At 35.9% G+C, this 22,698-nt stretch overlaps 3 protein-coding genes across 4 annotated transcripts; 1 reads left to right on the top strand and 2 right to left on the bottom strand.

Annotated features, from left to right (window-relative positions):
* Positions 1–1,540: 1,540 nt before the first annotated feature.
* On the top strand, positions 1,541–5,657 carry LOC116022377 (phytosulfokine receptor 2-like). Its single transcript, XM_031263085.1, has one exon. It carries the CDS (start codon positions 2,145–2,147, stop codon positions 5,268–5,270), a length of 3,126 nt encoding a protein of 1,041 aa, XP_031118945.1. The 5' UTR covers positions 1,541–2,144; the 3' UTR covers positions 5,271–5,657.
* Positions 5,658–15,860: 10,203 nt separating this feature from the next.
* LOC116023049 (probable protein phosphatase 2C 39) lies at positions 15,861–17,230 on the bottom strand. Its single transcript, XM_031264002.1, has 4 exons — positions 16,862–17,230; positions 16,505–16,781; positions 16,257–16,411; positions 15,861–16,164 (listed from the first exon to the last, which is right to left on the bottom strand). Exons 1-4 carry the CDS (start codon positions 17,126–17,128, stop codon positions 16,027–16,029), a joined length of 837 nt encoding a protein of 278 aa, XP_031119862.1. The 5' UTR covers positions 17,129–17,230; the 3' UTR covers positions 15,861–16,026.
* Positions 17,231–19,482: 2,252 nt separating this feature from the next.
* On the bottom strand, positions 19,483–21,836 carry LOC116022017 (protein yippee-like At5g53940). Of its 2 annotated transcripts, none has more exons than XM_031262562.1 (5): positions 21,536–21,836; positions 20,542–20,589; positions 20,036–20,144; positions 19,859–19,914; positions 19,483–19,759 (listed from the first exon to the last, which is right to left on the bottom strand). In XM_031262562.1, the coding sequence occupies exons 1-5, from the start codon at positions 21,550–21,552 to the stop codon at positions 19,681–19,683; spliced, it is 309 nt and encodes a 102-aa protein (XP_031118422.1). In that variant the 5' UTR covers positions 21,553–21,836; the 3' UTR covers positions 19,483–19,680. The 2 variants fall into 2 exon arrangements, with proteins under 2 accessions (XP_031118422.1, XP_031118421.1); XM_031262561.1 differs by having other exon boundaries at positions 20,546–20,589; positions 21,536–21,830.
* Between the last annotated feature and the right edge of the window lie 862 nt (positions 21,837–22,698).

The following is a 22,698-nucleotide window of genomic DNA, read 5'->3' as shown; positions in this document are numbered from 1 at the left end:
AAATAAACTAAAAAAAATTCTCTTATAAAAAAAATAAAAAAATAAATGTATATAGTTGTTTGGTTGGCTAGAAAAGAATTTCTGAGAAATTGAGGAGTAGAATTTAAATTTCATGGATTGAAATAAGGGCAAATTTTGTTGATTTATGGAAAAGAATTATACTACAAATAATAAATATAAAGACTCAAATTAAATCTCATACAGTCACACATAGTAAATACAATAAAGATACATGAGGGTAACATTTTCTTGTTTACTTTTCTTCCCAAAGAATTTAAAATACCAAAAAGATCTCATGAAAACTTCATTCCACAAATTTTAAAAATTAAAACTTCAAAGAAAGAACTAGTCAACTAACCAACATGAAAATTCACAATTTGAATGAATTATTGAGGAAAAGAATCGAATTCAAGTAAACCAAACAGACTACTATTTTTTTTTCTTTTTAAGGCTTGAGGTGGTTTGATTTAAGTCGATTTTGATTCATTTGGTTTAAATTCATACTTCTATATACCAAAAAAAAAAAAAACAATGATATATTATTCTAGTAAAAAAAATTACTTTAAATTGTTTCTAGTGTAATAAATACCAAATATATAATAATATTTTTTAACAAAAATATAATTTCCTTTATGAATTAACAAATAATATTTCATATTAGTGAGAATTTAATATTTGTTGACACATACAAAAAAAAATTACATTTTCATTAAAAGATATTATTTTATCTATCTCATTTTACCTATCTTGTTTACTAGTTAAATCAATTTTTTTCTTTGTTTATTATTTTTAATATTTTTATTTTTGAATTATTTTTTCATATTTATTAATAATATATAATTTTTAAATGTATATACTAATATTAAAATTAATATTATTAAAAAATTAATTTATAATTTGTAAATAATTTTAGTCAAGCTTTGTTAATGGAATAAGATATATAAAATAAGATAGATAGAGTATATATTTAAAATAAAGTTATTTTGAAATAATATCACAATGATTTTTGCATTATATCTAAATCTATCTAAAACCATTATATGTGTGAATCTAGATTATATCATTGTTTTTGTCCGTATTTTTAAAGCTACTATGTTTGTATATTAAACTTAAAATATTGTACATCACATTTTATCAACACAAAATTATTGAATTAGTTATAACGCCATTAATCTTATATTAAAGCTATTCAAAGAGCATTTATTAAAGATACTATTTATAACAATTTATTCAATCATATCATATTTATTAATCGTGTAATTAATTTTATCCCAAAATTATTGACTAACAAATTTGTAAAATAAAATTACAAATATTCGATAATAATTCAACATTTAATTCATAAAAACTTAACATTTATCCGACTTAAAGTCTTAAAGCTACCAAAAAAAAAAAGTATAATCAACCGTTAGATTACAGTATTACACTGTGAACACCATAGAAGAGTTTGTGAACAGAACACAAAACATTAATAAAGAAGGAAAAAGTCAGGCATTGGCGTCACCGTTTCAAATCAGTCTACCGGTTTTTTGGTCCATTAAGAATGGCTACATTTTATATATAGAAACAGAAATATGAAAGCATCAGTTCCCTTTCCTTTTCCTGTCTTTGCAGCCCTGCAGTGAGATGAGATGGCCCTTCGTTTCTTGTCTTGACTGTTGTTCTGATTTGAAATCTCTATGACTCTATCAGCTTAGAATACTACTCAAAATTTCCCACTTTTTTTGTTCCTCACTTTCCTTATTTTGTTTCTTTCTTCAGATTCTGTCTTTCTTTTTTGTGTATGGAATGAGCGAAAGTGGCGAGGCTCACTCACTTCCCTGTTTAGCTTTTGGGTTGCTTCGCTTGCAAGGGATTGGGTGTTGAAAAAAAATCTCTTCTTTGTTACTGTGTTAGATAAAGAAGGCTGCTTTCCTCATTTATAGCCCCTGCTAGGATTTGGGCTTGAGTTTTCTTGATTTCTGGTGTTGGTATTTAGGGTTCTTGATTTCTGGGAGAAGGCCTGGTTGAACTAGAAGCTGCAGTGTGGGTTTTGTTTGCAGTTTTGAGGTGTTTTGGGATGTGGGTCTGGAGTTTCTGCTTCTGGTGTGTTCTTGGTTTTTGATCTGGGAATCTGACTGGGATTTTTACTCTGAGCTACCCTGATGAGTTTTCTGAATTTGGTGTTATTGGTGTGTCTCTTTTGTTCATGTTTGGGTTTTGAAACCCCAATTCAAAATTGCCATCCCAGTGATTTTCTGGGCTTGAAGCAATTTGCTGGCAACCTAACTAAAGGCTCCTTTCTCTCATCATGGTCTAATGAATCCAATTGCTGCACATGGGATGGTGTTGAATGTGAAGGTGGTGGCAACTCTTTGGCAGCAGGGAGGGTGATCAAGTTGAATTTGTCTGGGAAGGGGCTAAAAGGGGTAGTTTCAAAATCTCTTGAAAGTTTGGGGGAATTAAGGTTCCTTGATCTGTCACACAATCATCTGGATGGTGGATTACCCTTGGATTTTTCCAAATTGAAGCAGCTTGAAGTTCTTGATTTGAGCTACAACTTTTTCAATGGAGCAGTGTTGGGAGAACTCAATGGGTTGGAATCAATCCACTCAATCAATATCTCTAGCAATAAATTCACTGGAGACTTGATTGATTTTGGTGAATTCCCAGCTCTTCTTGTGCTCAATGTAAGCAACAATTCATTTTCTGGTGCTCTCACCTCTCACATTTGCAGTGTATCCAAAAACATTAGAGTTTTGGATTTCTCAATGAACCATTTTACTGGTGTTCTTCAAGGCTTGGAGAATTGCAGCTTATCTCTCAGAGAGCTGCATTTGGATTCCAATTTTCTCTCAGGAGAACTTCCTCAGTCTTTATACTCAATGTCATCATTGGAGCAGCTTTCGGTCTCTGCCAATAGCTTCTCCGGCCAGTTAGCCCGAGAGCTCAGTAAGCTTTCAAATCTCAAATCCTTAGTTTTATGTGCAAATCAATTTTCTGGTGTTATTCCTGATGTGTTTGGAAATTTGACTCGATTAGAGCTTTTAGTCCTGCATTCAAATTTGTTCTCGGGGCGATTGCCCTCTACATTCGCACTTTGCTCTAGCTTACAAGTGCTTGATCTTAAGAACAATTCATTGTCTGGTCACATTGATCTTGATTTCACTGGATTGCCTAAACTCTGCCATCTTGACCTTGCAACCAACCATTTCTCTGGACCTCTTCCAGAATCTCTTTCCAGTTGTCAGGAGTTGAAAGTCTTGAGCCTTTCCAAGAATAAGTTAGGAGGATCGATACCCGAGAGTTATGCTAGCCTTTCGTCCCTTGAATTTCTCACATTGTCCAACAATAGTTTTGAAAATCTATCTGGGGCTTTATCTGTTCTGCAGCACTGTCGAAACCTTTCCACACTCGTTCTCACCATGAACTTTAATGGTGAAGAAATTCCCAATAATGTGAGTGGATTCGAGAACCTAACATTTTTGGCTTTGGGAAATTGTGGGCTGCGCGGTCAGATTCCAATGTGGTTGTACAATTGTAGTAAATTGCAGGTTCTTGACTTGTCTTGGAATCATTTGGATGGTAGTATTCCTTCTTGGATTGGTAAAATGGATAGGTTATTTTACTTGGACTTTTCGAATAATTCACTCACTGGAGAAATCCCGAAAAGTTTGACAGAGCTAAAGAGCCTAATTTCCCCTTGTAGCTACCTATCCAGTCTCAATTCTTCAACTATCATTCCATTCTTTGTAAAGCGAAATTTGAGTGGTAGTGGCTTGCAATACAACCAAGTTTCGAGCTTTCCTCCTTCCATATACTTGAGCAATAACAGAATAAATGGGACAATCTGGCCCGAGATTGGACAATTGAAGCAACTGCATGTCTTTGACTTGAGCATGAACAACATAACCGGGAGTATCCCTGACTCAATCTCAGAGATGTCGAATCTAGAGGTTTTGGATTTATCCCATAATGAGCTCTGGGGATCAATTCCATCTTCGTTCAACAAGCTTACTTTCCTGTCTAAATTCAGTGTTGCATACAATCATTTGAAGGGTGCAATTCCAACCGGGGGTCAGTTCTTTAGCTTTCCCAACTCGAGCTTCGAGGGAAACGCTGGACTCTGTGGAAAGATTATTTCTCCCTGTGCTGTCAATAACATAGGTCTCCAACAACCCCCGCCATCAGCTTCCAGCAAAGGGCTCGGGAGAAGTAGTATTTTTGGTATAGCTATCAGCTTAGCAGTTGGAATCATGGTGCTTCTTGCTTTTGTGCTGCTAAAAATGTCTAGAAGAAACGTGCAGTGCCCGGTAGATGATTTGGAGGAAGAGATGAGCAGAGCGGGGAGATTATCCGAGGCATTTGGTCCATCCAAGTTGGTCCTTTTTCAGATTTCAGATTGCAAGGATCTTACTGTTGCAGACTTGTTAAAATCGACAAACAACTTCAACCAGTCGAACATTATTGGGTGTGGAGGATTTGGTCTAGTGTTCAAGGCTGACCTACCGAATGGCGCCAAAGCTGCAATCAAGAGGCTCTCTGGGGATTGTGGCCAAATGGAACGCGAATTTCAAGCTGAGGTAGAAGCCCTTTCAAGAGCTCAGCACAAAAACCTTGTTGCCCTTCAAGGCTACTGCAGACACGGGAGCGATAGGCTGCTGATATACTCGTATATGGAAAACGGAAGCTTGGACTACTGGCTACACGAAAGCGTTGATGGCACTTCCTTCTTAACATGGGATGCGAGACTGAAGATAGCTCAAGGGTCTGCTCGTGGATTAGCCTACTTACACAAGGAGCCAAATATAGTCCACCGTGACATAAAAACCAGCAACATTCTTCTGGACGAACGGTTTGAAGCTCATCTGGCTGATTTCGGCCTCTCGAGGCTATTATGCCCCTATGATACACATGTGACCACAGATTTAGTCGGAACACTGGGCTACATTCCTCCCGAGTATAGCCAGACATTGACAGCCACTTTTAGGGGCGACGTTTACAGCTTTGGAGTCGTTCTTTTAGAGCTCCTCACGGGTAAGAGGCCTGTGGAAGTCTGCAAAGGAAAGAACTGCAGGGACTTGGTGTCATGGGTGCTACAGATGAAACTCGAGAAGCGGGAGGAGGAAATATTTGATTCGTCAATATGGGATAAAGATCGCGAGAAGCAACTCTTGGAGGTTTTGGCCATCGCTTGTAAGTGTATACACCAGGATCCAAGGCAGCGACCTACAATCGATCATGTCGTGTCATGGCTAGAAGCAATTGGACCCGATCAGAAACCGAAATGATGATAAGCTCCTTCCTGTATTGCTCAGTTCATTTACAGCTTAAAGGATAGGATGTAAAGCAGCATATATTTATATATATAATCCTTAGTTCTTATAAAGAGTAGGATCAAAAGCCATGGAAATATTCTGTTTTGCTTTGCTGCTTCTTTTGTTGTTAATCTGTACAGACCTTCTGCACTAATACTCAAGGTCTCTTTGTGCCCAGATTTCTTGCATCCCAAATAGACACTCTAGTACTGATTTATGAATTGTAAATTGCTTTGTATATCAACATTCTGATGTCTCCTTGAGATCAGATATTCTCTCTGCTTCAACCCAACACCCCAGTAGATACTATATGTACTCTGTTGTCATGATCCCGAGAAACCAAACTTCAAATTTGACTTATCATTTAGAGAGTATCTTTTGTGTTTTTTTTTTCAAGATTAAGCGTTTTTTACTATGCTAAAAGCCATAGCTATGTTGGTTTTAATAGCTACGTTAAAATCCCAACATACAATTATAGGTCAGAATTGGCAAAATATCTAAAAATTCAGGCAATAAAATAGCAAAGTATCAAAGCTAGTTTTGGTACGAAATTTAAATTATTCTACTCCCTTTCAGGGCGTGCAAGATGATATTTATAGTAATCTCCTGACCTAAAATGGTTATTCGTTCACAAATAGGGTGATTACATGTATTTTGTCTTGATACTCTATCATTGTGAAATTTAACTGATCGGTCAAGCTTCGGACTTGGCTAATCTAGGCTTCAAAGGTCGATATTATTTACTCCAACAAGCTAATATCGCCTACGATCAATTATTATACCATTGAACATGGTTTGTCTTATAAGGTGGACCACTAGCAAAAGTTATATTTTTATTATACTAAAAGTACATTTTTAATATATTAAAAGTTCATTTTGTGAAGGTACATACATTATTTGGTATACTACCAAATAATATACTATCAGTATATTAAAATGTACACTTATTCATTGTCCACATTGCAGTGTAGATCATGGTCTACAATATAATTTGTCGCCTACTATTCTGCCAGCTTTAATTGGAATACGACTATTCGACTAATGCTAAACATTTCTTATAGAAAATAACAGTGGTGCTATCAGACCATAATTTAACAGTGGTGCTATCAGACCACAAAATATTATGTCTAAAAAAAAGTATTGTTGCTTTATTGTTGTCTGCTGGGAAATGTAGAGGAAGTTGGATGCCATCCATCCACCTTTGACCTCACGAGGTAAGCTGTTGTGTCCAATCAATTATGATTTGAAAATGCAAATTGAGACACTTCACACTTGCATTTCACAAAAGTAATTAACGAGACAAGCATGCAATGCACAATCTAAAAGTGGCTTTTCACTAAAGCAATTTGATTCCTACTTTAACAAGCTAAGTATTCAATGCTATTGGTTGATTCACCGCATTAATTTCTATTTTTTAAAATTTATTTATGGGATAAGGCTCCAGCATTACTTTCTGCTTTTGTTAAAATAGCAATTAAACTATTGTAGTTCTAAATACAAATTAATAAATTATTTTACCAATAATCAACAAGTTATTTATATAAAATTGATAACGTACGTGACAATTTTTTTTTTGAGTTAATTTTATTTTTGGTCCTAAATTTATAGGTGGCATTCCATTTTTAGTCCTCTTTTATCAAAACATCCACATTTGGTCCTAGTATTATTGTGGCATGACCATTTTTGGTCCTCCGTCAACAAAATTGTTGAAATGTCGTTAAATACAAAGGAATTTCGGTCTTTAATTACAAATTTTTTCAAAAAAATAAACATAAAAATATAGCGGGGTCAACTTACTTTGTATAAAAATGATTGAAAACTCATTGTATTTAACGACATTTCAACAATTTTGTTGACGGATGACCAAAAATGGTCATGCCACAATAATACTAGGACTAAATGTGGATGTTTTGATAAAAGAGGACTAAAAGTGGAATGCCACATATAAATCTATGACCAAAAATGGAATTAAATCATTTTTTTTTATTGAAATATCATTACACATGATAACTCTATTGTTGTTGTGGTGATGGTGGTTAAAACCTCATTACCTCTTCATTCATTTCTTTCTTAAGTTCTATGTCGCTATGACATTGTCTCAAAAAATTTTTGTTTTTTGGTTTTTGTTTTTGTTTTTGTTTTTTTTAAATAAATCTTGACTACATCGTTATGAAAGGGAGTAGTCAAGTATGAGCTTGGTTGATCCACGAATGGGATTGGGTTGGTTGAACCAAAGTTATTAGATTTCATGTGATTAGTGTTGAGTTTGCATAGACTACCAGGATTAAACTTTGAATTCCTACCACCAGGTTGTTGAGCATTATAGCAATTTGTTGAATCTTGGCCACCGTACCCTAACTTGGATGTACTATACTCGGCCACCATATGAACAAGCTAAGATTCTGTTGACGCGGATCCATTCAATGCCCCCACCATGGTGTTCGCTTGGATGAGTGGCACTAGGTTATTACGTTGTGGATTCACGCTACAAGGTTGTTGAGGATAGTGATAGCTTGTTGGATCGTGACCATCTCGATTGGGATGTTAGAGGTCGGCTAGACTAGGGTTAGCAACAAGGCAATTGGAGTCTACTCCCCACATTAATTGTGGTTCAAGTGGTCTTTTAAGTCCTTCCCCATCCCCCAATGGTAAGATTTGTTGACTTGCACTCCCATTGAGGTCGTTGTTATTCAATGAGCTACTAGTGTTGCAAGAGTTTGATCTTGCATGCCATTGTTTTGTTAGTGATTTTATGTGATAAAATTTTGGAAAGGAGCACATACAAACTTGTATATCAAGTTCTTCATAAAAAGCACTTGGAAACAATTAATCCAGGTGTTTGAATTAATTAGTCCCAAAATAATGATAAAATAGATAATTGATAAAATGAAAAGAATACTCGAAGTACGACGAAGAACTTGTAATAATTATCAATAATTGATTTGTGATTACAAGATGAAGTGCAAGAATGAGACAAAAAGTATCTCAATATATAAGACAAAAATGAGACTATTTATACAAGAAGGATCATAACGGCTCATCTGGTAATGTCCCCATGATCCAACACTCCTCCAAGTGAAGCAAGTTCTTATAGCAACAAGTCTTGACATCCGTAGTCAAGCTGACCACGAAATTGGACCTTGGGTCAAGCCAATCCTAAGATCAAGCCTCGGTCCAATCAACCCCAAGGTCGGATCTCAATCTAATATAGATTCCCAACACTTTAGACGACTTACTTTCTTAGACGTTATTTTCTCGACTTACCGTTTTGGGCTGAGTCTAATATCTCTTACCATTATAATATTACAAATGTTAATAATGTACATTAGCATTTAAAAAAAATAAAATAAAAATAAATTATAATGTAAAAGTCCACATCAAATTGAAACTTGCCCCAATTACATAGGTGCAGTCAACTTTACCTATTTACCTTCTCCCCCTTACCTGTTCACTTACATAGTTACATGCATCTACCTGTATCTATACTTTTATGAGAAAAAGAATTATATTCATAATTGAGAAAATTACATATTTAGTTCTCCAATTATATTCGTAGTATAGATTTAATTCTTAAATTATATGCTGGTCCTTTTAATTCTTAAGTTATATGCAAAGTGACGAGTTTAGCCTATGAAGGATCAAATTTGTCACATTATTAAGTAACATATTAATGGCATAAATAGTCCTTAAAAGATAAAAATCGCCACTTCTTACATAACTTAGGGATTAAATTAAAGATGATCACGTATAAAACTCAGGATTAATATAATGGTATGTTTACTTCATGGATTTACACACTAGGAATGAGAATCAAAATCATAGTTAGTGTTTGATTGGTAATTTTTTAAAACACAACTATGGGATTTGATGGTCTTCAGTTAAAAACTTCATTTCCTAATTAAAAAAGGTATCATTCCATCTTATTGGAAATATAATTTTTATGTTTGAATTAGTGTTTTTAAATTTTTATTTTGATTTTTTTATTCATATTGGTGCTTTGAATGTCATTATATTGTATCAATTGCCTTAATTTTTTTTTTAAAACATTTAATCCCATTTTAGGGTCATATATAAACAAACATCAAATATGTAAAATACTTTGACCAAATTCTTACCATCACTAAATATTTGATTCCTTATTCTGATTTTAATTTATATGTGAAAACCAAACACACCCTAAATGTATACTACGGATATAAGTGAAAGATAAAAATGTAATTTTCCTTTGATAATAATTTCGTGTTTTATAAATTTATAAAGGGGCAATATTGACTAAGCTAATGAGCATATGCATGGTATAGCAAACGTGGCAATTTAAGCATTGCGTTGCCTCCACGTGTCATCAGCCCAACACATCCCGGTCACCGGCACCGCTCCCCCGCCGACAACGCAACGGAACTATAAATCCCGGCGGCTGTCACACAAACTTTTGCGACCAGCTCTGTTATTAGGATTTAGGAATTATCGAAATATCATCAGAAAAAAAAAAATGTTGGCAATAAGAAAAACAGTGTTCTCAGCATGCCTTTCTTCCTTCCGCAACACTCCTCCCAGCATTAGATCTCTTGCTGCTACCTTCTCCTCCACAGTCAACAAAGATGATATTAAGGTATGAAATTTTTTTATGAGGAGAGAATTTGTAATCATTATTGAAAGTGTAGGTTTGTAATTATAAGGAGGTAAATTAATTTACATTAATTATAATATAATTAATGAATTTAAATTTAAAAAATAAATAAAATTTTGCTGAGTCGAACTTGTAATTTTATAGTTATTAAATTAATAATTTAGTCAACTTGATTGAAGTTGTCTTTTTTATTATAAATATTCATGATTTTGTTTAATTCCGTAATTATTCATTTAAAATAATGATAGATATGTCATCACATTATAGGGTAGTCTAACTATAAATTAATAATTTAGTCAACCTAATTGAAGTTGTCTTTTTTATTTTAAATATTCATTATTTTGTTCAATTCTATAACTATTCATTTAAAATAATAATAAATAAATAATGATAGGTGTTTTATCACATTATATAGTAGTTGATTGACTGAAATTGTCTCTAAATAACCTTAGGATGAGAATGTATATATTTTTTAAGATTCTGTGGGTAACTTTATTTTCTTATACTGCTTACATTTATAAAATACTGGACTTAACTTTTGATCGGCCTTCACTGAACAATCTCTAACTCGGACTATATTTGGTCATTACCGCCCAACAATATTTAATATACAGTGAATATATAGCTGTTTATTACTTATTATTAGCTTATATGCAATAGATTGAAACGCCGGGGAGGGCAAAAGGGACGGCGGCGGCGGAGACGGGCATGGATGATGCGCGCAGGGAGGAGAGGAGGTCGTCGGTGGCGGATAGTATGAGAGAAGGAGCGGCGACAGCGATGGAAACGGGGATAGAGTTTGGAGAGAAGGCAAAGCAGACAATGGACGATGCATGGGATGCGGCGAAGGAGACGACAAAGAATGTTAAGGATGCCATGGGAGAAGATGATCTGAGGAGGAAACGTGGTGGCGGCTATGATATCAGGGATCGCCATTAGAAAATAGAAATATATATTTAATCAGTACCTAACTATAAATGTTAGGAGTATTTTCTTTTTCAAATTTCTCGTTAGGTAAGCATATACTCCGTATAAAACTAGGTTGCTATATACCTACATGAGTATACGTACTGTATGGCATGATAATATTCTGCCAACAACAATAGAAAGAATTAGAAGAAAAATACACCATTACCTAGCTCAAGCATTCAATCTGGTATTTGTATGCTAAGATCATTTGAACTCTTGAAATAATTTTCTTCTTTGAATTGAAAAACAGATTCATTTTGTTGGGCAGAAAATAATAGAATAAATACCAGTGGAGGTCCCCCGACTTTGATGACACCAGTCACTTTTAGTCTTCAATTTTTAAATCAATCACTTTTAGTCCTCCGACTTTGATGGCACCACCACTTTTAGTCCTCAACTTTTAAATCAACCACTATTAGTCCTCTTACTTTTTGTTTCTAGTCACTTATGGTTATTCCTTTACAATTGGACATCTAATGTCATTTTTTCGAGGGCAATTTAGTCATTTCATAATTAATGTATTAAGTACTATGTTTCCTCATCAGAATAATTGAAGAAACCCTATTCTCCATTAACACTAAATTTTGGACCAAATGACGAAATTGCCCTTGAAAAAATGACATTAGATGTCCAATTGTAAAGGAAGGACCATAGGTGGCTAGAAACAAAAAGTAAGAGGACTAAAAGTGGTTGATTTAAAAGTTGAGGACTAAAAGTGGCAGTGCCATCAAAGTCGGGGGACTAAAAGTGATTAATTTAAAAGTTGAGGACTAAAAGTGGCGGTGCCATCAAAGTCGGAGGACCTCCACTGATATTTACTCGAAAATAATATTACTACGAACGAAAGATATGAAAATAAAATGTAAGTTGTAGACTTTTTCGGTTTGCACTCTCTCTACGCACCAAAGAGACTTTTTAAACCATAAAATTTTAAAAAAAAAATTTAGAATTTTGTATAGTGGTACATATCTTTTTCTTTTGATAAAAAGTACTTACAAATCTTTTCACACTTCACTTTTTTCACTTTTTAATTCAAATATATCTGATAGGGTAATACCTAAGGGCGTACAATAAACCCAACCTAGATGGATGTGTCCGACCCGCCATACCGACCTCATCGGTAGTCCGACCTCCCGAGTATAGTCGAAGCTGATCATACGGATCCCAACCTTAACCCGCCTAGTTAACTCGGGAGCCAAGTAGACACGTGTGCGACCACGGGCTGGGACCCAGGGCTAGCAGTGCATGTTTGCCACATGTAGGTCATGTCGGACGCCCGAAACGTGTACCCCTCATCCTCCTATAAATACCCGCATTTATTATGGAGAGAGGGACTTTTGGAAGAGCTCGAGAGAATAGAGAATAGATTCCCGGCCTCCCCTCGAACCCGAGCGCACCTCTTCCACGTTGTATTAAACCAATAAAATATTACTTTCTTCTACGCCACCGTGTTCCCCCGTATTAGTCACATCATTTTGGCGCCGTTTGTGGGGACCGATGTCTGAAAAGCCAAAATAATAAAGACGACCATTTCCCAACCATGTATCCTTATTTAGATTTCTTCAACGAACCGGAGACACAGGAAATGGAGTACGCAGATGATCCTGAGGCTGGAGATCAAGACCTTAGGTCCCACCTAAACGCTCGTGCAGGGTCGGAACGGGCACACCCCATTGAACCACCGCCGTAGGAACCGGTCAATATCATCCATGAGGTCCCAGTATACCATCAGGGCGTGGGACAGATACCCTACCAGTACTCCATGAACCCTATGGGAGTCCCAGACTTAAATTATCTGTGGTGGCAGCATACCCCCCAGTATTACCCCCACCCGCAGCCATACCAGTTCCAGCCCGAACTCTTTTCACAACCGGCGTATTTTCCGGTCCCAAGGGTGTCGCCTACGCCTAACAACCCAGAGCTCCGCCGAGTACAGTCAGAACGGAGGCCATCCGCACCATACCCCGCTCCACCAGTACCCTCTCACAGACCTCCGGAGGCCCCAATCGTGTCCGTAGACGACACGGAGTACGTTTCCCCTCCCCGAAGGAGTGCTTTTGAACGGTTGCGACCCTCGGCTAGAGAACGCCTAGGGGTACGGGAGGAAGGTCGTAGATCCATGGATCGACCAATCTCAAGCTACCGGGGTGACTCAGAAAGCAGTAGCTCCCGCTCGGGCAGACCTCGAAGCCGGGCGGGAAATACTAGTAGCAACGCCTTACCCCGTGGTATCTTGGAACAAGTCAGAAGAGAGTTCAATCGTTGGAAGAACGAACAGTCGCCAAGGCCGGGAAATGACGCCAAGGCCGGGAAATGACACCACGGCCCTGTTAACCGCCCCGCTTACTGATGAAGTCATGAACCATCCTTATCCGATCGACCTCCGGGTTCCGGGGAGTAAGGGGTACACCAAGGCCGGGAAATGACACCACGGCCCTGTTAACCGCCCCGCTTACTAATGAAGTCATGAACCATCCTTATCCGATCGACCTCCGGGTTCCGGGGAGTAAGGGGTACAACGGCAGGACCGACCCTGAGGAGCATATCAACTCATATTACGGCAATATGTTGATGATGGAGGTGTCCGATGCGGTAATATGCCGGGCATTCTACTCTACCCTGGAAGGACGAGCAATAGAATGGTTCAAGACCCTGGAGGCAAAGTCCATCGGCAGCTTTGCAGAGTTAGCCCAGAGGTTTATTCAGCGTTTCGCTACCTCGAAAGCTGTCTAATGCCATTTTACCTACTTGGAGATCGCAAAGCAGGACGAGGGAGAAACGTTGGCGGAATTAGGCTAAGATTGAGGTTCAAACTCATGACCTCCCATATGGGAGAGCCATTACTCTGCCATCTGAGCACAAGGTGCTTAGCAGTTTAGCTACTTTCGTAATCAATAAACTAGAATTAGGCTAAGATTGCCCGACTTTTGTGATGCATCAATCTTAACCTTAAAACACAAAAGTATTATAAGCCCCAAATTACCCATATTCTCATAGTAGGAAAAATTGAGTTGATCGAAATTGGTTAGACTGAGTCTTTCACCCAACTTTCGTTGTGATGAAATCCCTTCCAAAGCAAATCAATAAAAGCTGCGCATCAATTATCAATAAGAGGAATTTATAATCCAATTCAAACATAAAAACCCTAGGTTAATAAATTATCCCCTTTATGCTGCAATAATCATAAACCTAGCATCAAGAATAGCAATAGAACCCTAATCCAAACCCAAAAGCTAACTACTCATGCAGTCATGCATCATAAAAGTAACAAAGCAAAGCAATAATACATAACCATAATAATTGCAAGAAATCTGAAAAGAAAGTAAATAAAGGAATAAGAGAGCTTTATTAATGATGAAGAACAAATCCAACTTCAAGCTTGAAATTAAATAATCTAATCTAAAACTAATCTAAACTATGCTAGGGAAATCTAAAGAGAAGAGAGAAAAATAAACTAAAACTAACTAGAATTGGGAACTCTTAACTTGTAGAGAATATGTAGAATATATAAGAAATAGATGGGCTTTGGGCCCATGAGGCAGCTTCCAATTGTTTTCCAATTCTTATTCTTGTTTCCTTTCCTTTCTTAGGTAATTTATTTTTCTTCCAAAACTTGTCTAAAATGTTCTAAAATTCTTCCTTTGCTTCTCCTTGTGGATAATTCAACCCTTGAGACAATATAACACACAAACAATTCTCACTTTCACTAGAATAAAGAAAATAAGCATTAAAACAACTAAAATAAGAGGTGAATTATTGTACAAAATAGTAGATATCACACAAGCATGGACAACAACGCTTGATCCTGCCGGACCCAAAGAGCTTAGACCGAATTCGGAGCAGCTGGAGTGTCGGCGTTGGCGGCAAGGAGAAGCGCAGACGGGCAGTTGTTCGTGCCATCAACAAAGCTCATTAAATCATGTCCCCGAAGAAAGGGGACAACCTGAGCAGTGAGCACGCCAGAATAAATAGTTCTTGTAGGTCAACTTCATACTAATCAAGTGGTGAGCGGTGGACAGAGAACTAATGACCGAAGGAGCTGAAGGAACATCAACATCAGAAACAGTCTGTTGTGAAGAATTAACAGATCCGTCGGTCATGATAAAAAAAAATCCTAGCTAACTAATACCAGATATGAAAACTGTGTTTGTATTAATTCTTAACTTGATTACAAATGTACAGAAGATCATGTATATATACAAGAGAGTCATAATCAGACTAGGAAAAAGAATTGTAATTTGACTCAAGTTGTGTAAAGTCCTAATACGCGTACTGGTATATTCATGTTATAGCTCCACCTAAAACATATTATGTAAGATAAATAACAACAAATAGGCTCATATCATCTAATCGTTTTGAGAAAAAAAAAAATTCTTTTATGATGGTTCACATATCCACAAAACAAATTTGAGCAAATAGATATTTTCAAATTTTAACAGTAGTGATTATGTTGCTGACCATAAATAATAATCTATTAACATAATTATAGGCAATAACATAAAGTACATAGTTAATCAAGTAGGCATAAATCAATAATATTGCTCTAATATCGCATCTTAGACATAAATATAATCTAACATTCAAAACATGTAAACGTGTAAAACTAGCATTTTAATTAGTAACCACAAATTTAGTACCAAATATGAAGTTTCATGACCACGATATCGCGTGATACAAGCCCATCCTCACACACCTCATCACAGAGATTTGTTTATTTTTACTTGTTTCACTGCCAAATTCTGAAACAAAACAAGAACTCTCGCATGTTCTCCTCTTCAAGAAGGAAGCTTTAGGGAACATTTGGGTTGATGCTCATTGTCACAAAAGCCTCAACAAATACCAAGTACAGTCAGCCAGCCAAAACAATTTTGGAATACATATATTGAATCGAATATATAATTTCACAACAACAACTTATAATAATATTGAATCAAATTTAGTACAGAGCTAGAATTGTAATACACTACAAGGACCACTTAAATATTATAACATCTATCTCAAGCAACAACAAAAAAAAAAAAAAAAACGGCTGCATCATATTGTGTTCCCCCTAAATTAAACAGTACAAGTGATTGAGGTTGAGGAAGAGAGAGATGAAGGAAACTACGTACTCCTCCGTAATATATTTAGATATCAGCGGAACCTTACGACAACGGTGGAAACATCGTCGGTAGTCTTCCTGGAGATGGCCTCAACGTTAAGGTGCTTGGCGGCTGTCCGAGGATCTTTTATACCTCGTACGCACTTCACTGCATCTTCATTCGACATTACCTGCATCATATCCATGCATGCAACAATATAATTAATATATATATATATTATGAATTGAATATCAGATCAGATCAGAAAACATGCATATATACCTTCCATATTCCATCACTTGCTAGAATAAGAAACTCAGTTTGATCATCTATGGTCTCTGTCACCACATCCGGTTCTGAACTAAGGTGCTCCTTCAAGCTCTTGTCACCAAATGCCCTTGCTACTGCCAACTGCCCATCCACTCGTGGAACATCCCCTGATCGATCATCATATCATTTATATAAAAACCTACATCTCAATTTCAAGACTCTTGTTACGATGTTTTAATTAATATATATATATTATATACCTGGAAAGTTTGAGACAAAGCCACCTCTATCCTCAATAACCTTCTTCTCTCTTTCAGGCTCATGATCCACCGACAGCTGTTTCGCTACCCCATTCTTGCATATGACGGCGCGTGAGTCCCCCACGTTCGCCACCACCAGTTTCCGACCATTTATTAGTATCGCCGTCACCGCCGTCGACCCTCCTCTCCCCAACTCCGCCGCCTTCTCCAAAATCGTCGAATCTGTAATGCGATATGCTCTTCTCATCGCACTCTCCGGTTCAGACCAGAAGTTTGGCTGATCCAAAACACAAATTAATTAAATCAAATCATAGAATAGAATTGAAAACACCAGATAGATCAGAGATTATTATTTACCTCGTTTAGGATGTTGTCGAAGAGGTGAGATCGAAGGTAATTGGGGACCTCTTGGCTTAAATGGCCGTCGAAGATTGCGAAGAGGCCCAGTTCGTTTTCGTCGTCAACTTCCTTAAACTGTGCGAAAACATAATCTTCCATGGCATGACCCATCTTTCCTTCCACCAAATGGTAACCATGTTTTATGTTCTCCGACATCTTGCTTCTCCCCTTCCCCGCCTCTTGTAAACATGGACCCCTCATTTTCCCTTGTTGTTGGGAAGACATGAAGCTACGAAGATTGCCCTATATTAATTAGCAGATACAAGAAAAGCTAGGAATGCAAAAAGCTAAGGTTCCAAAATAGGTAAGCTATAGATGGAGCCAGAAATTAAAGCTAAAGGGGAAAGAGAGAGAGCAAAGAAGAGGGTGACAAGTGTATAGAAAGGAGATGACGAGGTTTGTAGGGTTGACACGACCCCTCCCCGCCGCTTTTGTTGCGCCTTAGTTTCACTCAAATATTGGATATCTCAAAAACATATATATGGTACACGATCGAACAGTCCCACCAACAATTTTTTTTATTATTATTCACTCTATTGCAATACAATATCTGTTCATAAATATTTTCTAACATATCAAAGCACAATAAATAATATCTCCTTCATCAAATTTGCAACCTTTCACATAAAAGAACAACTTGATGTCACCAACAATATAATTAACTAGGTTGGGTTTTGACATGAACGTTAAAGTTGGGTTTTCTTACTTTGCGTTTGGTTTCCCTGTAATGAATGTTGAATTACTCGATGATGATTGATGATGCTATTCATCCTTTTAAAATTTTCTCCTTTAATCTTTCCTTTTTACATGATATTTTTTAATTGCATAATTAACTTTTATTTTTTAACTAATAATAGTGGAGTCAATCAATTTATGGGCACCAATGATTTTAAGTTACATCTTGAAATGAAGAAGATATTAGGGGAAAGATTTGAAGAAAAAAATTTCATTTTCATTCTAAAATATGCATACTATTATAAAAAATGAAAAATCTTAGGACAACTCTAACCAGGAAAAAGAGAGGAGAGAAAAGAGGGGAAAATAAATAGAGAGGAGAAAATATTAATCACCAGAAATTAAAGAACTTTCTCCCCGCAGAAAAACAGATTAAAGCGTATGCGCCACAATTTATTTATATTTTGTTTTGTTTTAAATCAAACTGTTGCAACCAAGGATTTTGTGGTCTAGTAACATTAAGTTGCTCTTGGTATTAACTCTTAAATAATTATGAACAAATACTACATTCTAACATAGTAGTAGTACTCACAAAAAAATCAAACTATTGCAGGCTTAATTTTTGTTTTTTTTTTTTAATCTTTGGCAACTTTCTGTTTTTATTTTTTTATTTTTGTTTCAACAATTCTGTTATTTATTTATTTTTTAAAATAATAATATTGTTACCTAAACTTATTTTTATTTAAAATTGTAATTAGAAATTATAATTATAAATTATAAATAAGTGAGTAAAATATTAAATGATGTCTAAGAGTATGAAAGAGTAAGACCCACAAAAATTTTAAAATGAGAAAATAGGAGAAAAAAAATATAAAATACATGTTGTGGAAGAGTTGAACTCACAAACTGGAGAGCAAAAGAGAGAACTATTGTGAATATCCTTATTAAATGATATGATAAAAATAAAAATCTTGAACATATTATTCTAATTTTGAATTATGTCCTAACCCCAATAGATGAACCAACGTGCATCATAGCACACCGTCAGATTAATAAAAAATTTAAGTACCACAAGAGTAACCCAGCTAAATTGGTTAAAGTATAAATTTAGTAACCAAAAGGTTCTAACTTCAACTCCTAGTAAAAGGACGACTTATTAACTTTCTTTAAGTTGGTCAACTATAGACAATCTAATTGTTTTAACTCTTTATAATCTTTTATCGATTAAGATCACAAATCAAAATTAATTCCGTACAGTCGTACACACCCTCGAATTGTGGCTATAAGTTTTTCTCGTCACCCGACTAAAATTGGCTAAACTATAAACATAGTAAGTAGTAACCAAAAGATTCTAACTTCAACTCCTAGTAAAATCGACCTATTAACTTTCTTTAAACCAATCTACTATAGACAATCTAATTATTTTACCTCTTTATAATTTTTTACTGACTAAGATCACAAACCAAAATTAATTTCATACACATTCTTGAATTGTGACTATAATTTTTTCCCGTACATCACCGACTAAATTGATTAAACTATAAACTTAGTAAGTAGTATCTAAAAGGTTTTAACTTAAGCTCCTAGTAAAAATGACCTATTAACTTTGTTTAAACCAATCAGCTATAGACAACCTAATTATTTTACCTTTTTATAATCTTTTACCGACTAAGATTACAAACCAAAATTAATTCCATACATATCCTTGAATTGTGAGTATAAATTTTTCTCGTCGCCCGGCTAAATTGCTAAACTATAAACTTAGTAATAAAAAGATTTTAACTTTAACTCGTAGTAAAAACGACCTATTAACTTTCTTTAAGCCGGTTAGACAATCTAATTGTTTTACCTCCTTATAATCTTTTACCGACTAAGATCACAAACTAAAATTAATTCTGTACACACTCTCGAATTGTGACTCTAAGTTTTTCCCGTCACCCAAGTTTGAGTACAATGTGATAAACTTACGATGCAAGAGAATCTCTAAAAAAAAAAAATGAAATACATAACCAGCAATTTTATATTGATTCCATATCTGCCAGCACAATACAGACTGCCAAAGATTGAGTACAACACTTAGATCACAAACTAATTCATCTCTTCTATGCATCTTCTGCATCACTCAAGATAGGGTGATTTCCTATGTAGAATTCAGAGTCTCCTCCATCTATGATCCTCCCTCTGTTCAACATATCATCAATCATGTCAAACCATTTCCCACAACTGCAAAACCTTAAACAATCAAAACGTACGTGCAATGGTTGAATGAATATACCATACCTTTCGAGGACGAATTTCCCTTCTTTGTACTTCTGGCTTTTCTCGTGTGCAGCCTCCTGCATGCAGGGAATGGAAATGCAATGCAGTGTGTTATTAGCTAAATGTATGGAGTGAAATGGGAGAGGAGGCTGTGTATGCAATGACAAGAGGGGAGATCGAGACAGCAGGAGGGTTTACATATTTCCAGCCGATTATTTGCCCACAGCAGCAACAAAATATATCTGCAACCGTATGCATCCCCGAGAGCATCATCCTCTCTTCCAGAGGTCCAACCATGTTATTCACCCTGAGTTGCAAACACGACTGAAATATTTAAGTGGCAGTAGCTGCTCTAGAAGAAATTGGACTCAAACATGTCATGTGTCAGTCAGTCAAAGAAACGCTATGCTTACATGTCTGTTTACCAGTAAACATAACTCACATTTATCTTGTAGATGGAGGAAGTCAATGACTCAATGCAAACGGGTTTTTATTAACATCTCGTTCAGCAAGTTAAGAAATGCAATCATGCATTGAAAAAATTAAGCTCTGTTTCACTAAAAATTAGTACTACTTTCTAGTTCCTAACAAGGAGTCATGTATCTGTAATGGCTGTGCAAATGTTCAATCTTACAGTCAAATCGAGTGTTTTTAAACAGAAACATGGAAATAGTTTCGATCTGTAAGTATTATAGTAAACGTACTCACACATTATTGAATAGGTAAGCTTTTCCTCTGCGGCAGTGAAATGCCTGAATGAATAAAAATAAGATTAGAAAATGTCAGGCTAGCCGCTAGGGTGATGTATCCAAAACAACAACTTCAAAGAACAAAGAGACTCTCAGCAATGGAACGACAGGGACAGAGCAAACGTAATTTTCAACATTCCAAATCCTCCTTAATATCAAATGCGAGGCTCCCACATCAAAGACAGACCAACATTTCCTATAACAACAATTGTGTTCTTTCATTCAGCACTAGGAATTAAAGGACACGGATTTGGAACCCGAGTCCTTCTATGTGCAAGGTGACCACCGCGTCTCCTCCTAACCTAGTTGAGGCATTGGAATGGGCTGCCGTTTAGTCAAGCAATCAAAATTCGGACAGCTATGTCTAAAGCTTAAGTGCAACATCTTGGTTTAATAAAGCCTAAAGGACCTGCATTGCAGAATGACTTACTAACTTATGCAACTCCAGAAAATCAAAAGAACAAGGTTGTGAACCCAACAACCTTAACTAATGTTTCAATGTGTGATTGTTTGGTCCAAGCAGAGCTTATTCTTTATACATTAAAGTTTAGGTTAGGAGAGACTATCCCAATTCCCAAATCAGAATTAGAACATACAAATCTATGCAACATTAGACTAATCATTTGTCTTTAGAAACCTTTTTCCATGTTTTTTGGGGGTACATGCATAACTCTAGTAAGCCCTAAGCCAAACAAACATCAAGCTTGGCAATTCTTGCTTCCAAGAACCAATTTTTGTACACCTAAATGTCATCATTTACACCAAAAGTTCATCAACACTACAAACCTAATCCTCACAAGGAAAGAATTTACATTCATAACATACAAACACAGAGATTATGAAACAAATATAAGTTGAACATACATTTCAGTGACTCCAAAAAGCATAAGTATAAACCAGAAACACAAACAAGTAACAATGAAAGGAACAATGGGGGGAAAAACAGTACCCTGGAAACAAGATCATCAGCAAGAGCTAGCTGGGTTTTGCAGAATTTGCAGTTGTAAGTCCTGCCTTCAAGATCCACCACAAATATCCTTCCCATCCTTGAGATAAAATGTTGATTGAATTCAGGACCCCGAAAACCCTGCACCTGCGAGAACTGAAAAAGTATAAAGAGAAGAACAATATTTGTCGGTTAGAGTGTGGTGTGAATGTGGGAGAAGTGGACATGAACGCTCAAGACATCGACACGTCTGATGCCCAGATTTTGGTGATTCCGACGCTAACATGCTCGCGTGTCGTCATCCCATCAAATTAAGATAAGCCCACTTCACCCATGGGCTTGGCTATTCTTTCAATGCTTATGCTGTGGAGTGTGGACCACTCGACCTGTCGACCATGTCTAGAGCCGTAAAAACGGACTTAGCCTGCCGGGTAAGTGGGTCCAAAACTACGTCGTTTTTGTCTTTTTTTTTTTTTAATTAGTAAACATATTGCTGAATATAGAGTTGTCCAAAAATGTGTGAATGTAGAGACTACGTCGTTTTTGTCTTCTTTTTTTTTTTTAATTAGTAAACATATTGCTGAATATAGAATTGTCCAAAAATGTGTGAATGTAGAGACTACGTCGTTTTTGTCTTCTTTTTTTTTTTTAATTAGTAAACATATTGCTGAATATAGAGTTGTCCAAAAATGTGTGAATGTAGAGACTACGTCGTTTTTGTCTTCTTTTTTTTTTTTAATTAGTAAACATATTGCTGAATATAGAGTTGTCCAAAAATGTGTGAATGTAGAGACTACGTCGTTTTTGTCTTCTTTTTTTTTTTTAATTAGTAAACATATTGCTGAATATAGAATTGTCCAAAAATGTGTGAATGTAGAGACTACGTCGTTTTTGTCTTCTTTTTTTTTTTTAATTAGTAAACATATTGCTGAATATAGAATTGTCCAAAAATGTGTGAATGTAGAGACTACGTCGTTTTTGTTTTCTTTTTTTTTTTTAATTAGTAAACATATTGCTGAATATAGAGTTGTCCAAAAATGTGTGAATGTAGAGGTTTCAAAGTGTGAATGTAGAGTATAGAAATCGTGAATGTAGATTTATGATTGTGTAAATGTAGAGTTGCCCAGAAATGTGTGAATGTGGAGGTTTCAAATTGTGAATATGGA

This window comes from Ipomoea triloba, chromosome 6, assembly GCF_003576645.1.
Source record: "Ipomoea triloba cultivar NCNSP0323 chromosome 6, ASM357664v1".
Taxonomy (NCBI): domain Eukaryota; kingdom Viridiplantae; phylum Streptophyta; class Magnoliopsida; order Solanales; family Convolvulaceae; genus Ipomoea; species Ipomoea triloba.
This window is presented reverse-complemented; position numbering and strand designations above follow the sequence as displayed.